General features: G+C 40.3%; 1 protein-coding gene across 2 annotated transcripts in view; it reads right to left on the bottom strand.

Annotated features, from left to right (window-relative positions):
- Positions 1-13308, bottom strand: part of NFKB1 (nuclear factor kappa B subunit 1) — a 57131-nt gene that overhangs the window by 4593 nt on the left and 39230 nt on the right. For both annotated transcript variants that reach the window (XM_065634974.1, XM_065634973.1), the window contains exons 12-18: positions 11009-11131; positions 9864-9953; positions 9117-9308; positions 6613-6754; positions 3222-3336; positions 1511-1712; positions 157-326 (exon numbers count right to left, since the gene is read on the bottom strand). In XM_065634974.1, coding sequence (XP_065491046.1) covers positions 157-326; positions 1511-1712; positions 3222-3336; positions 6613-6754; positions 9117-9308; positions 9864-9953; positions 11009-11131 — 1034 coding nt within the window. The remainder of the gene's footprint in view (positions 1-156; positions 327-1510; positions 1713-3221; positions 3337-6612; positions 6755-9116; positions 9309-9863; positions 9954-11008; positions 11132-13308) is intronic.

Below are 13308 nucleotides of genomic sequence, written 5' to 3'. Positions count from 1 at the left end.
GAACAGTATCAGCGATAATTTTGCCATTATACCAATTCAAGCAATCAAGTCAATAAAAACCCTTACACCTCCCTTCTTCTAAGGCACTTGAGGATTTTTCAAGACTTTTAAAATACATAAGTGAAAAGACCTGGGAGAAAGAAATTCCACCCTTACCTCAAGCAAAAGGCAGCCTGCCAAAGGGATGTTCTCGTGTTCAACAGCTAAATGCAATGCAGTTCGTCCAGATTTTTGTTCCTGAGCGTTGACGTTAACGCCAGCAGCAATCAGCTGTTTGAGGCAGGACATGCTATTTGCCATCACCACCATGTGAATTGCACTGAGACCTACACAAAACAAAATCCATCCATCGTATACATTAATATTTGAAAAATAGGGAAATGTCAGTGTCATGAATCTTGAAGTGGCCTCATCTATGAGAATTATAAAATGATTGAATTACTGTAGTTACCTGAGCAGATGGGACTTATTTTGCCTGCTTGTACACTAAAAGTTGGTCTTAATAAAAATGTTCTTTATGCATAAATTGGAAGCAGTTGTGTTATTCATGGCAAGTCAAAGCCATGCATGGGGGAAAAAAAAAAATAAGCGAATTACAAGGTAGAAAAGAAGGCAGGAACTAAAGAGCTCACCTAGAGCATGTTTTCCCCTCAAAGGAGAGTAGCCTTAAAAAGAGAATCTGCACTTTGGTAGTAAACAAAGAGGAAGCCTGCACTGGCCCTATGTGCTACTGAACATTGCTTTTAGAAACAGTCTGGGCAAAAATGGGTATGTTTTAGTAGTCATCCTCCTGTAAGGTCACACTGCCGTGTCACCTCTAGATTACCCGCACCAGCTCAAAAAGAGAATAATAAAGCCTTGTATCTAAAAACCAACCAACCAAACATCACCCCCAAACCAACCACACCAAAAAATCTCTCTCTCTGAGAAACTTAACACAGTTTTTTGATTCCCATAATGACATTTTTAGGTCAGACATTTTATAATCACTAGGAGCAGGAGTACTAAATTCAAGTGACCTGCACCACTGGTCATGGCCCTTGTGGTTATTTTATAGGCTCTAATTCTGTATGGTCACAAAGTACCAGATATGAAACTTGACACTGGTCCCGAAATTATTTTTGAGGGGATTTCATTCACTAGAGAGGAGGAAACATTTTCTTCTGGGGCGATTTTTTCTAAAAACAGTGGTTGCATAAGGTATCTTAGGAGGAACACAGGGTTTGAAGTTTTTTAAGATTAAAAAGAATATACAGTAACAAAAATTCAAATCCATACTGTGTCACATGGCCATTACAAATCTTTATGTTCTGTATAACCACAAAACCTACATGTCTGTGTTCTCCCATCTGTGACTGCAGGCATATAAAAGCCAAGGACAGCGTGTGCAAAATGGGGAAAGATGCTATTTCCACGGTCTGTATCTACCTGTGTAAAAACACTGCGTTGGCAGGAACTGAGGTGTGCTTGTCCTGGAGGTGTGTAAAATACAGCCATTATCTTTCCATACCTTCACCGTTGGAAAGGTCAACCATCGATAAGATCTTCTTGTGCTTGAGCAGTACACTCAAAATCTTGTCGTCTCCTTCAGCAGCGGCTAAATGTAAGATGGAATTGCCATGGCGATCCAGAAGGCTGACATCTGCTCCGGCCCTCAGCAAGTCTTCTACGACCTCTGCCTGCTTGGTGATCACTGCCAGGTGCAAGGGGGTCTACAAGGGACAAAGTCAGCCAGGAGAAAATAAGCAGCAGAAATCTTTTAAACCCACAAAAGCTCCTACTGTGAGAAGACGTTACTCCAGTTCAAAGCTAACAGGAATGAAAAGGTCGCACATGCGTGCATTTTTTTCTACTGCAAACAGGTTTTCTCCTTACTGGAAATCAAAGCTGCCTTGCCAGTGTCAGCAGTCGGACTTTGGGAGGAACAAAGCTGCTGCCTGCTCTACAGAGCCAGGGCACTGAGCTGGCTATTTGAGCACTGTGGGGCAAGGGACTTAGATGATCCCTGTGCCCCCCAGACACTGTAACTCCGCTTCCAGTTGCCCCATGGCCAAGGTCATACCACAGAGGGAGCACCTGTGCTTTCCAGAGCCTGCTCAAATTGGCCTTGGGCACTCAGCTATGCCCTGATTTTGCTCCTGCACAGGGGGTTCGCAGCCACGGGCTTGGGATTTCCTTGTCCCCCAGAACGACTCTGCACAGAAAAGAAGAAAATCTTGCTGTTCGGTGCATTTGTCAAAGTGCAGAACAACTGTGCATTTACACAGGGTGTCCAGCTAGCTGATTGTATTTGCACGTTCTCCACTTCTGTACAAAGACACCTGCAGCACTGAGAGGCTCTCGAACCAAGAGGTTTCCAGTATTTCCAATTGTATATGGCTTTCTCGACAGTCTTGCCAGTGAACAGAATCACGTAGAACTCAAACAACTCAGAAATGTATGTATTTAAACAGTAAGGCATTCCAGTAAGGTTTGGGAAATCAGATTTCCAACGCTAAAATCATCTAAAAATTGCACCTTTGGGCCAACTGAACAGCACACACAGTTGAAAAGAGATTCTTTTCCAGGCAAGTTTCCACAGCTCTTTTTAAAGCCTGAATTACAATACAAAAACCTCAGACTACGTGATAGCTGAAGCTGAGGAGACAGAACTCTGCCTGGCAATTAAAAGTGTTTTTCCTATTAGGTAAAAGACATGGGGATGTTGTTTTGTTTGTTTGTTTTGCTATGATGTGAATCTAGAAATTAAAGGGAAATTTTGGTGCTTGTGTGATGGGCATGAATACCATAGGAAAGGCATCATTTGTTACGGCTTCCACATGCCTAGAGATAACTGATGACACAGCAACTGACACATGACCCCGAGTTATCCTATGTTAGAAAGGTCAAAAGACGCCAGAGCATAATCCACACCACTGGTTTAACAACAGACGAGCCAAATAACGAAGACATGAACTGAAGGATTTAGTATTTTTGGCCTGTTCTGCAATTAACCCATGGAGACATTTCTGTTAACATCAAGGGAAGTTATGAACTAAACAGTGAAAACATGCTCTTGCTCCTCCACCACCTTAGAATATGTCATTGTGTGTCTAAACTTGTCTGCTTTACAGTCTGACCTGGGCTCATTCCAACGAATTGACGAAAAATAAGACAATAAGTTCTGTAATGTCTTTTCTGCTGGCTGAACAATCAACAACACTTACAGCACACCAGCATACCTGATAAAGGTCATTTCTCATGTTAATGATGTCATTAGAATTCAGATCACGCATCACTTCCAAGAGGTTTTTCACCAGCTCGGCATGAAGGTGGATAATTGCTAAATGAAGGACACTGAAACAAACAAAAAACAGATTAACAACTTCACACTATTTTCAAATTTATTAAAAAAATAAGGTTTTACTGTAGATCTGACTGAATTCTAACGGATATAAACACTTGACTATTAGAAGTCATGCTTTCAGCACTAAATATCAGCACCTAAAATGAATCCCGACATTAAAAAAGCTAGTCAGAAGAGAACTGTGTTTAACCCTTCGATCACAAAAGCAGACTTGGAATGGCTTTTGCTGTTACTGAGCATAACTTAACTACTAGTCTAATAAATACAAACTTTGTAGCACGAAATAATTGTTTCAGAACTTCTTTGAAATCCCCAGATTCTTTGCTGGTTTTTTTTTTTTTTTTAATGTTTTCAATTATGCAGCACATGAACACCTCTTACTGTCAAAACCTTCCTTCAGAATTTCCACAGGCCTCTCTGCCACCAAAGCAAATTTTCCCTTGGGGGTTTCCCCAGATCTGTGGGTTTTTCTTTTCTTCGTATTCAAACAGAAAAATGACTAAGGACTCAGGCCCGGTGACTAACTGCCACAGGATTTGCAGCAGTGGCCAGAGATGTCAATGCAAAGGAAAAACCTGTTTTGGGACACGAATGACCCTGCACAGCAAGACATTTCACCACTTGTACCAGGTTAATGCAACGGCCTTTCCCGTGCTCTTCTCCAGAAAGACGTCCTTTACCAGCAGCTGGAGCGGCTGGAGTTGTAAAACCAGGAAAAAAGCAGGTTGTAAATCCCATCACCCCTCTCCAACAGAGCTGGAGTTGGTTTGTTCCCTTGAGACTTCATTTCAAAGTTTTTGAAACATCTTGCCAAGCTCTCCCTTAACAGATGCCGGGCAATTTCTAGATTCATCTCTTGAGCGTATTGCTGCTGACGCTCCGTATCAACAGAGCACATGTGGGGTGTTTGTTGTGCAGCTCCAGAAATACCTGAATATAGTCAGACCTACACTTTCATCAGAAAAATAAAAAGCAGTTCCTTGCCATTAGGGGCACAGAGTCATCTTGAAATTGAGACTGAGAGCACTCAAAACCAGAAGATATTTGAAAAAGAGAAAGAATACAATTTCTAAACCAAACTCACCTTCAGGAGGCCTGTTTTATTGGTTCTGGACGCTGCCACAGGCAGTACCGTGGCACTTTCCCTCCTTAACTCTCCTGTGCTGTTCAAACAGTCCCACCGCTTACCATAAAATACCTGTTCCTTTGCTCTCTGGTAGATGCTTCTTATTATACTCTATCATGCTGACATTTTATTTCCAAATCTCGCTTCTGAAAGAAATTTGCTCTTCTCCTGCCTTTAGTTCTTTTTCATGTAGCAAGTATCTTAGTTTTACCCTGCCACTACACGTCATGCTGTAAAGACATGCTGACTAGACCACGAAAGTGAAGTAAATTCTATTTCTTAAACAGTTCTGTGTCAAAAAAATGCATTTTGGCACCACTGTGGAGGCAGAGTGCCATAACAGCATCAGGCTTCTGGAGACTGGTGCTTCTGGTATTGATATGAATGGAGTAGCAGCTGGCATTACGGAGTGCCCACTGTAAATATACACTAATCACAGATTAGCGTATTTTGTCTCAAAGCCCTAAAGCATAACACAGGGTCCCATTAAAGGTATTTTCATTCTCTACGTGCTACTGTGGTGAAAGATGAGCAAAATTGTTGACAGCAACATCTCTTTAAAGGTTTAAGCAAAAATTTTATCGTTTTTGCCAAACCATTTTAATGATGAAAGTGAAAATTAGGGGAGTTGGTTTATGAATTCTAACTTTTTAAAAAGAAAAAAAAAAAGCAACAGCTCCTGCGAGAGAGCTGGAAGACAGTCAACAAAACTTTGTTAAAAAGCTGCAGAGTAATTTAGATGTATTACATGCTCATAAACTAAAATCCATCCCAGGGGAAAGGCAACATGAGCTTGAGCTTCAAATACTTGCAGGTACTTCTTGATTCAGGAAGAAAACAACTACTTATCATCATTTTGAAAAGTATTTTGACTTTGTTGAAATGCCCTCGCAAGTTCAGATCTGTGGGGCACCTTATTGATATTTAAATGCAGGTCCTACTTGCTCAATACTCCTTTAGTCTCCGCTTTTTTTGTTGTTTTTAGAAACACAGGAGCTGTATTGTCCAAAGCGCTAGCAGATTTTGTTGCTCGCTCCTGCCGTGTTCATATTCCTGCTTTCCTCGCAGCGGACATTAGGTTGCCAACTGGAAAGCAAAGCAAGCATCTCTGATTTTGCAGTCCTCTTATCAGTGATCTGAGACTTGTTTTCACTGAAAGTGGAGTGAACGCAGTAGCACCTCACAGAGTAAGTGAACAGTGGGACAGCAGGTCTCAGTCACTGGAAATTTTCCATCTAGATGGACACCTTAAGGCTTATATGGCTTCTGCTGTACAAAATACTGCCATTTAAGGAAATGTAAGTGATTGCACAGGGCCTGCCCAAAGCCTGCCAGCTAAAAGGTGAGGATATGATAATGTCACTTGCTTATTCAAGAGATTATCTTTGCACGTGTTCACAGCCACTTCCACTGAATTTGCTTTTAAATAACTACTAATCATTAGTTCCTCACTGTATTTCACTCTCTGAATACCACAGAATCTGCAGAGCTGCAGAGGAACAAAATGGATTTCTACTCCAGTTCACATTATTGAAGGACTGATGAGCAAATATTAGCACCCAAGTCTGCCACAAGCATCCATGCAATCTCTTGGGAGACAACAGTACAGGACAGATGTAAGAGCAAAATACCATCCTCTGGGAAGAACTTGGTGTCAGTGGGAGAAAAGCAGCATGGACCCTCCAGCCTTTGTTTCCAATGTATCTGTAACTTAAAGCTTCCTATGAAGAATTAAGGACTTGCATGGAACAAAAAGCAGGGCACGCTCCTTCAGCACTAAGCTGAGGATGCCCATCAACTGTGTATCACCATGCAAGCATAGCACTTCATGCTAAGGCAAGATTTTACGTTGAAAAAGGCAAACACACTCACAACTTGCTCAACACACCCTCAATGACCAGATTACTTTCTGACAGTTAAGGGATCAATGAACTTTGTGGTGTGAGTTTTCTGCAAATGCAACAAAAATCTCTCAGTTGCAGCTCTACTTCTACCAAATAGCACAACGGAGAACGATATTTACTTGATTAGAGCAGTGCCGCAATTCATGATCATCACCCGCAGGGGACAGAACAAATTGACTACACCATTCTGCCACCAAAAACATGACTTTCAGCCCAGTAAGTATAGGCCAACTTACTTGTCTCCGTTATCATCCTGGACAACAGTGAGATGGCGCTGAACAGCCAACAGCATCTTCACATCTCCAGTTACAGCATAATCGAAGAGAGCATTGCAGTGACGCTTGGCAAGCTGCATGGCCTTCTCCAGGAACAGACCGTCTGCAACATAAAATTTTGTCTTCATTTGGTTGTTTTCCTCGCAACATCACCTTCTTTTGACAGGCATTTGTGCTGCCAAAGAAATCCGAAGTGCAGACCACCAAGCATTATTCACTGATTTACTGAGACAGGTTGCTAATTACTCCTGACAGGTAAGGATAGAGGGAATGAGTCCCTTGGAAGAAAAACACGTGCATGATGAGCACTTAGGCAGCAGGAATGCAGAGAACAGTCAAACCCTGGAAGCTACCTTTAGTTTGAATGGCACCGAATTAATTACATTGATGTGCACTTGTGTGTAATGAGACAAAAGGAGCAGGGACTTGGACTTGATTAGTACAAGTGGCATTTAAGGACTCTTGTCCATAAAGCACTTAAAAAAACCTCCCATGCAGTTCTGAGTAGTTCGGACTTGAGGAAACTGAGGCACAAGAAGCCTAAGTGACCTGTCAAATATTGCACAGAAACTCACAGAAAAGCTGTGGAATAAATACAAGGCTTTGTGCCCTCTCTCCAACTCAAATCACCTGGTTAAAACATTCCAGTGTTTACAATGCTTAGTATTTGTAGTATCCTAATTTTAGATTTATAAAATGTGTAACTGCTGAGATTTCAAAAATCAGAATTTTTCATGGTGGGGAGGCCAAAGGGAGAAAGAGGAGGAAAGAAACTCATTTGTAGAAAAAAGTCACTCAAGCTGCTCTGTCAATACCTTTGTGGTTCCCTATCAGCAAGAAACTAGTGAAAATGAAACAGATGAACTTTCAAACCACAGCTGTAATTCGGGGAAGCAGTATCATCTGAAACCAGCCTGTATTTTGAACAGTTTCAAGTTTCTATAAAACCTTGTAAGGTTAGAAATTACTAAGAGCAAACAAGTAAAATAGTCTTTGCCATTTAAAGCACACAAAGGGAGAGAATGCCCAGGATTTCCAGCTACACAAAACCAGGCACTTAGACTGGCTCAGAAGTGTATCCCTGATAAACATGAATATATCATTTCTGTAAGCCAGAGACTTGCTCAGCTATCCATGAATCTTATTGTTCCAGCCAGTATATCACTGTGGTTTCAATGCCATATGCCGATACATTCATATTTGCTATTTACCTCTTAACACTAAATAAGAGCATTAAATGGATGCTATGTTCAGGATATTCAGGGAAAGAGTGTCAAGCAATTCAGTCTTTTCTCATTATAGACATTTCCAAAGATCAAAAAACTTGATGCTGAATCTCCCCAGTTTCCCATATCAAGCAGACAGAAAATATATCCTCCAAAATACTAAAAGATAGCATCTTTTAGTCTAATATCCAATGTCCTAGCCTGCAGTAGCTATTTCATAGCACCTGTTGTTCTGCATCTATTCTTCATATAATCCAGAGCTTAAAATTGCTTCTTTTCCTGTCATTATAATAGATAAGGAAAAGAAACAGTCAACTTCTTGCCTACAATGTTCATTACTCAGAAACTGGGTCAACAATCCAGGTTCCTCCTTGGCGACTGCTAAGTGGACATTGTTATTTCTTCACATATCAGCAAGAGATTCTGTTCTCTGAATCACAACCAGAACTGCAAAAACCAAGTTCTTCAGCTTTTCTTAGGAGGAGCATTTGTTTCTCAGATCACAAGAAGCTACACCTTGGAGGTTTTCACAACTACAGCCCATCTACTATGCAATTTTAGTTTCCCAGGTCACAGTTTGTGTTATTAACACAGTGCTGTTAATAGCAAGTGTCACAGTGGGCTGATACACACAAGATAACGCGCCCTCTCCCTGACCAAGGAAGGAACAAAAGTAGTCTAGATCATATAGCACTTGGTAAAAGACAAGAACAAAAAATTCCTTCCTGCTCAATTCCTACCACTACCAGGTCTCTCTACTCCAACTGCTGGGTTTTTTTAATACTATGGGAAGCATGATTGCTCAAATTCTTTTAAGAAAGGGACCATCAACTCTTTTAAAAAATAATTACTGAAAAGGAAATCTTACTGTCTGGGAAAGGGTGACCTGTAGTCATCATATATTTTACAACTCTGCTGCTGAACCATTTCTACTTAGTACTCTTGCCTTCCTCCCCTTCTGTTCACCAGTTTGATGTATAAGACTTTGCTATCCAACAGTGTTATTTTACTGCGTATGTCTCACATGGCAACAGATAAATTTAAATTGTGGCAGTACAAAGGTAGAAGATTATTTACAGAACCATGTACAGGGAATGGAATCCCTCCCATTTCCTCCAGGAGGCATTATCATGTTTTGAAAACAGCAAGCAGACGGTTATGGAATTTACAGGCCTTTAGCACCAGCTTTGCCCATACTGCAGTTTGATCTGCCCTAAATACATGTACTTGTTCACTTACCCTGCCACCTGCAATCTGCTTCATTTACTTCAGTTTTACAGGAAGAAGCAGCATCCTCTTTCTCATTTTCATCAGAGGTTCTGCACTCATTCTTTTCCATAGTTTCCATTTTCATTTCATGTTTCGTGTCCCATTTGTCACTTTGTTTATCAGAATTCTTCCCATCTTGATCAGCTGTGCTATTTGATAGTTCTTCAAACAAAAATCAGTATCATTAGTGTCCAATACTGTGGCTTTTTTATGCACAGGAGAAAACCAACTGGTGAAAACCAAACTCTGAAGAACTCAATACAAAAATTTACTTTGACATAGATGTTATCATTAAATACTCATAATACTCCAGATGGCAATGCACATAGACAGACAATATCAATGTAACTTGCTCTAAAGTGATATTTTTGACAGTCTCTGCTTTAAAGGTAAGTTTTTACATATAACAACAGATATACCTTTCATTCTGTGGTAAAAGAATGCAAATCTGAAGTATTCCCAGGAAATCTAGCAGAATCATTCAAACAACAAATTCATCCCTGAGACTTTGGAAATAACTACAGAGTATGCAACATGTAGATTTGAAATTACTTCCCTGTTTTATGTAGCCAAGAATGCCCTTATTATTAACTCAATATTTTCCATTGACTTCTATGTTACTTCTCTGGGCTACTGTGTACTATCAGACTTCAGCTTATACTGCAGAAGAATAAAAAGATGGTGCAACTGTTACAAGAACAACATTTTTACTCTTACCGTGTTTCATTCCAGCATTGGACTTTGTTATGCCAGGGTGGAAATGCATCCCTGCAAAAGTGGAGTATCCATATGAAGGATAACTGAACCCTAAAGAAAGGAAAAAGATTAAGAATTAATATAATCACACCTGAAAGGAATGAAAACACCATCTGGAAGAATACTGAACCTAAAGAACTGAAATTTTGTTTTCTACATACCTTCTGTTTTATTCCATCTGATTAAAATAAACTTATCAGGCTGAAGGTGAACTCTCCCTCACTGCTTCAAAAATCCAAAGAAATTCTAGATGGTTGGCTAGTGGCACTCTCTATCCCAGTATCAGTAAGATCACACAAATGTAATATCACTAGTATGCTTCACCTAAAACTCAGCTGAGACTCCATGAGCTACCTCTATGCTTGTGAATCTTCGTGATTACAACGGATTTGTATCCTGGTGTTATGCTATAGATGTGCTGCTAGCAATGCACAGAACAATTTGAAAAATGCAGTTCTGTCCCTTGCTCTAAAAAAAGGGTCAAAAAGGTATTGTGGTTCAGATGACATTTACTGATCTACAGGTTTTTAATGCTCTGCTGCAAGAATCAAATCAATTCTCTTATGATCCTGCATCTCACATATGTCCTGGCTCCAACAGAGCACAGTAGACAGTTCAGTGAAGAGTATCTCAAATTTTTTAACAGTTCTTTGCACTTACAGGGTAAGTTTGCCAAATTCCACTCCTGGTCCCAGCAATAATTAAGAACCAGTTTAAATCCCCAAGATGGTACTTAGCTGAGCTGTCTCTTGAATTTCAGTGCCCTCGAGGCCCTAAGAACCAACAAAGCTAAGGCATGATAGATTCCTGACTCAGACTCCCTTGACTAAAAAGGTGTTATCTGTGACTTAAAGTTTCAAGGAAGAGAAATAAAAGTCGCCAAGAGCCTTATATCCAAGTAGAAATGCAAAGGAGCTGATGAAATATTTAGAAAACAAGGATACGCTTGACTTGAAATGAGTAACACTGGTATTAAGACAGAGAGTCAGGTCTGATCTACCTAGAAAGAGACGAAATCCTCCTCACATATTAAAAATCCGAATAAACACCTGTCCTGCTCTCAAAGGAGAGCCCCTTCCCCTCCCTGCCTAAAACTGCCGTCTTACCAGAGCCGGCACCACCACCTCCTCCTCCATACATGCCACCGCCTCCTCCGCCACTGCCTCCACCATAGCCATCTGAGAAGTTTGGCATGAGCTTCTGTCGTTTCCTTTGCACTTCTTCTTTATCTGGGTTAGAAGGAATAGACACGATAAGGAGTCACTCTTTACTGGTGGCCACACGCTGAACAGGATGTGCATACATAAACCGTTACTAAAGTTTACTGGTTTATAAAGGAAAATGCAGAGTGCTATAGAAGAGTCAACACTCTGTGGGCTCCAAATAACAGAACAACTTTTCATATAAGGAGGCAGTGAGAATTCCTGTGAGAAACAAACTAGTGCGGTCTCTTCAGTTATGTGAGGTGCCTTGTGCTCGGACTGGGAGGGAAACGTGCAGAGATGTCTTAGGAAGCTCAGAGTTTCCTTCAAAAGTGTCTCATGCACTTAGAGCCCCAGAAATCAGTGGTCCCCAAATTCTTCTATGTCTAAACCAAGTCATAAACCAGCACAAATGCCCCGAACCACAAACTTGTTCAAGAAAATTTGCCTTTGGGGAATATAAGCACAAGGTCTTCTACTAAGAAAACTTCACTTCAGCAATGGGCCCTTATCAAAGGGTCAGCAAATCACAAGGCGCTTTGCTATCCAACAGTGCAAAGTACCTGCAGTGCCCTTTGAGCTTTTGTGTAAGTGCAAGGATGACAAGAAGTGGTGAAAACAACGTTTGCTTGAAATTGTTTACTTAAATTATCAGAAAAGCCACCAGAATAAAGATAGTTTATTTTCAGGCAGGACATAATACTGTCAAACCACGCTGAGCAAAAGTAGAAAAAACGTCTAAATATTTTATAGTGTAAGTACAAAATAATACTTAGCCCCCTTGGAAAGCAAAACATGAAGATTTAAAAGAATTATCCCAGTGACTGGAGAAAATGGAAGTGTCATGACAAGAGCTACAAAAGTAGGGATACAAACATCATAGGGTTAAAATCCAGAAGAACTGTTGAGGAAAGAACAAAATATTCTTCTTTCATTAAACTAGTAGTTTTCAACAGCTGTATGACAAAATTTCATGCACAGGCACATTGGTCAGTGCATCATATGAGATAGTTGAATACATGAAACAGGATACTGAAAAGTACAAGTGCATGACTTGCAGGCATACATGATCTGTAAGTATGTGTGCATGCGTGCACCAGGCATACTCACACTGCCGAGGAGAGAAAACTCTAGAAAGCAATCTAGTCAGAGAAACAAACAGAAAAAAATCCACATACACGTCCTGTTTGTGAGAACACTTGTGTGAAAAAAACTGGCCCTAAATGGTGATTTCATGATTAGGTTGTGTAGGAGATCTGAAAATGCACATAACTATATTGAATTAATTTTACTCCATTAGGAAGCACACAAAAGAGGTTTGCTTCAAATCTGGCAACTTTGCTCTGTAGTTTTACGCTTCACTTTGCATAAAACTGGTGCAAGAGATGTCTGAAATCATTACTGATACAAAATCCTCTAGCAACTCAAAAGTTTTTGTGAATGCAGGCTTTCTGCTATTTTATTATAATAAGGGTGAAGTAGATTCACTTGCACACCAACCACCACCCCTCTCTCCTCAGCTGTCCTTAGTCCATGACCACTGATGCACACATATTTCCCAGAGTTTGACAGGGTATTGATTTCAACACGGCCCTAAGTAAGGCCCAGAAAATGTGCAAGATTAGGACTTAACAGTGTAACCTGCAGGCAGCTAAATTGTTAAGCAGAATGACTATTGCCTTAGTACAATGACAAAGCAATTCTGTCTTGGCCCTCAAGGCATTTCCATATCATTAACATCATCGATATTTAAAACCATGATTGCTGCTGCCATTCACATCGATAATTTCAAATGCAGACTTTAAAGGGGACAGATCTGCTACTAGTTGAACTTCTTTAATGCCAACTATTAATTCAATTATAAATTTAATAATTTAATTTACTTAAACTTCTTTAATGTCATCTAAACTTCTAGATGCCAACTAATCTACTTCTGCTAAGTGACTAACATTTTGACACAAGAGACTGAAACAGCACTTTCCCTGCTCTCACAAGAAGTGGTTTTGGCTTACTTAACTAGTACAGGCAACTAGAAAATTCAAAACCATCAGTGAAATTGTGAGGCACGATGGTAACAGAAGAGAACTGCAAAATATGTCCTTTTTCCACCAGACACCAACCAGTCTTTGGTTTAAGGTTTCACCTGAAAGTACTGACAGTAAAATGTCCTCAGATATCGTTTTGCAGAAACTCAGAGGAAGGGA

The sequence above is a fragment of the Caloenas nicobarica genome, chromosome 4 (genome assembly GCF_036013445.1).
Source record: "Caloenas nicobarica isolate bCalNic1 chromosome 4, bCalNic1.hap1, whole genome shotgun sequence".
Classification (NCBI taxonomy): domain Eukaryota; kingdom Metazoa; phylum Chordata; class Aves; order Columbiformes; family Columbidae; genus Caloenas; species Caloenas nicobarica.
This window is presented reverse-complemented; position numbering and strand designations above follow the sequence as displayed.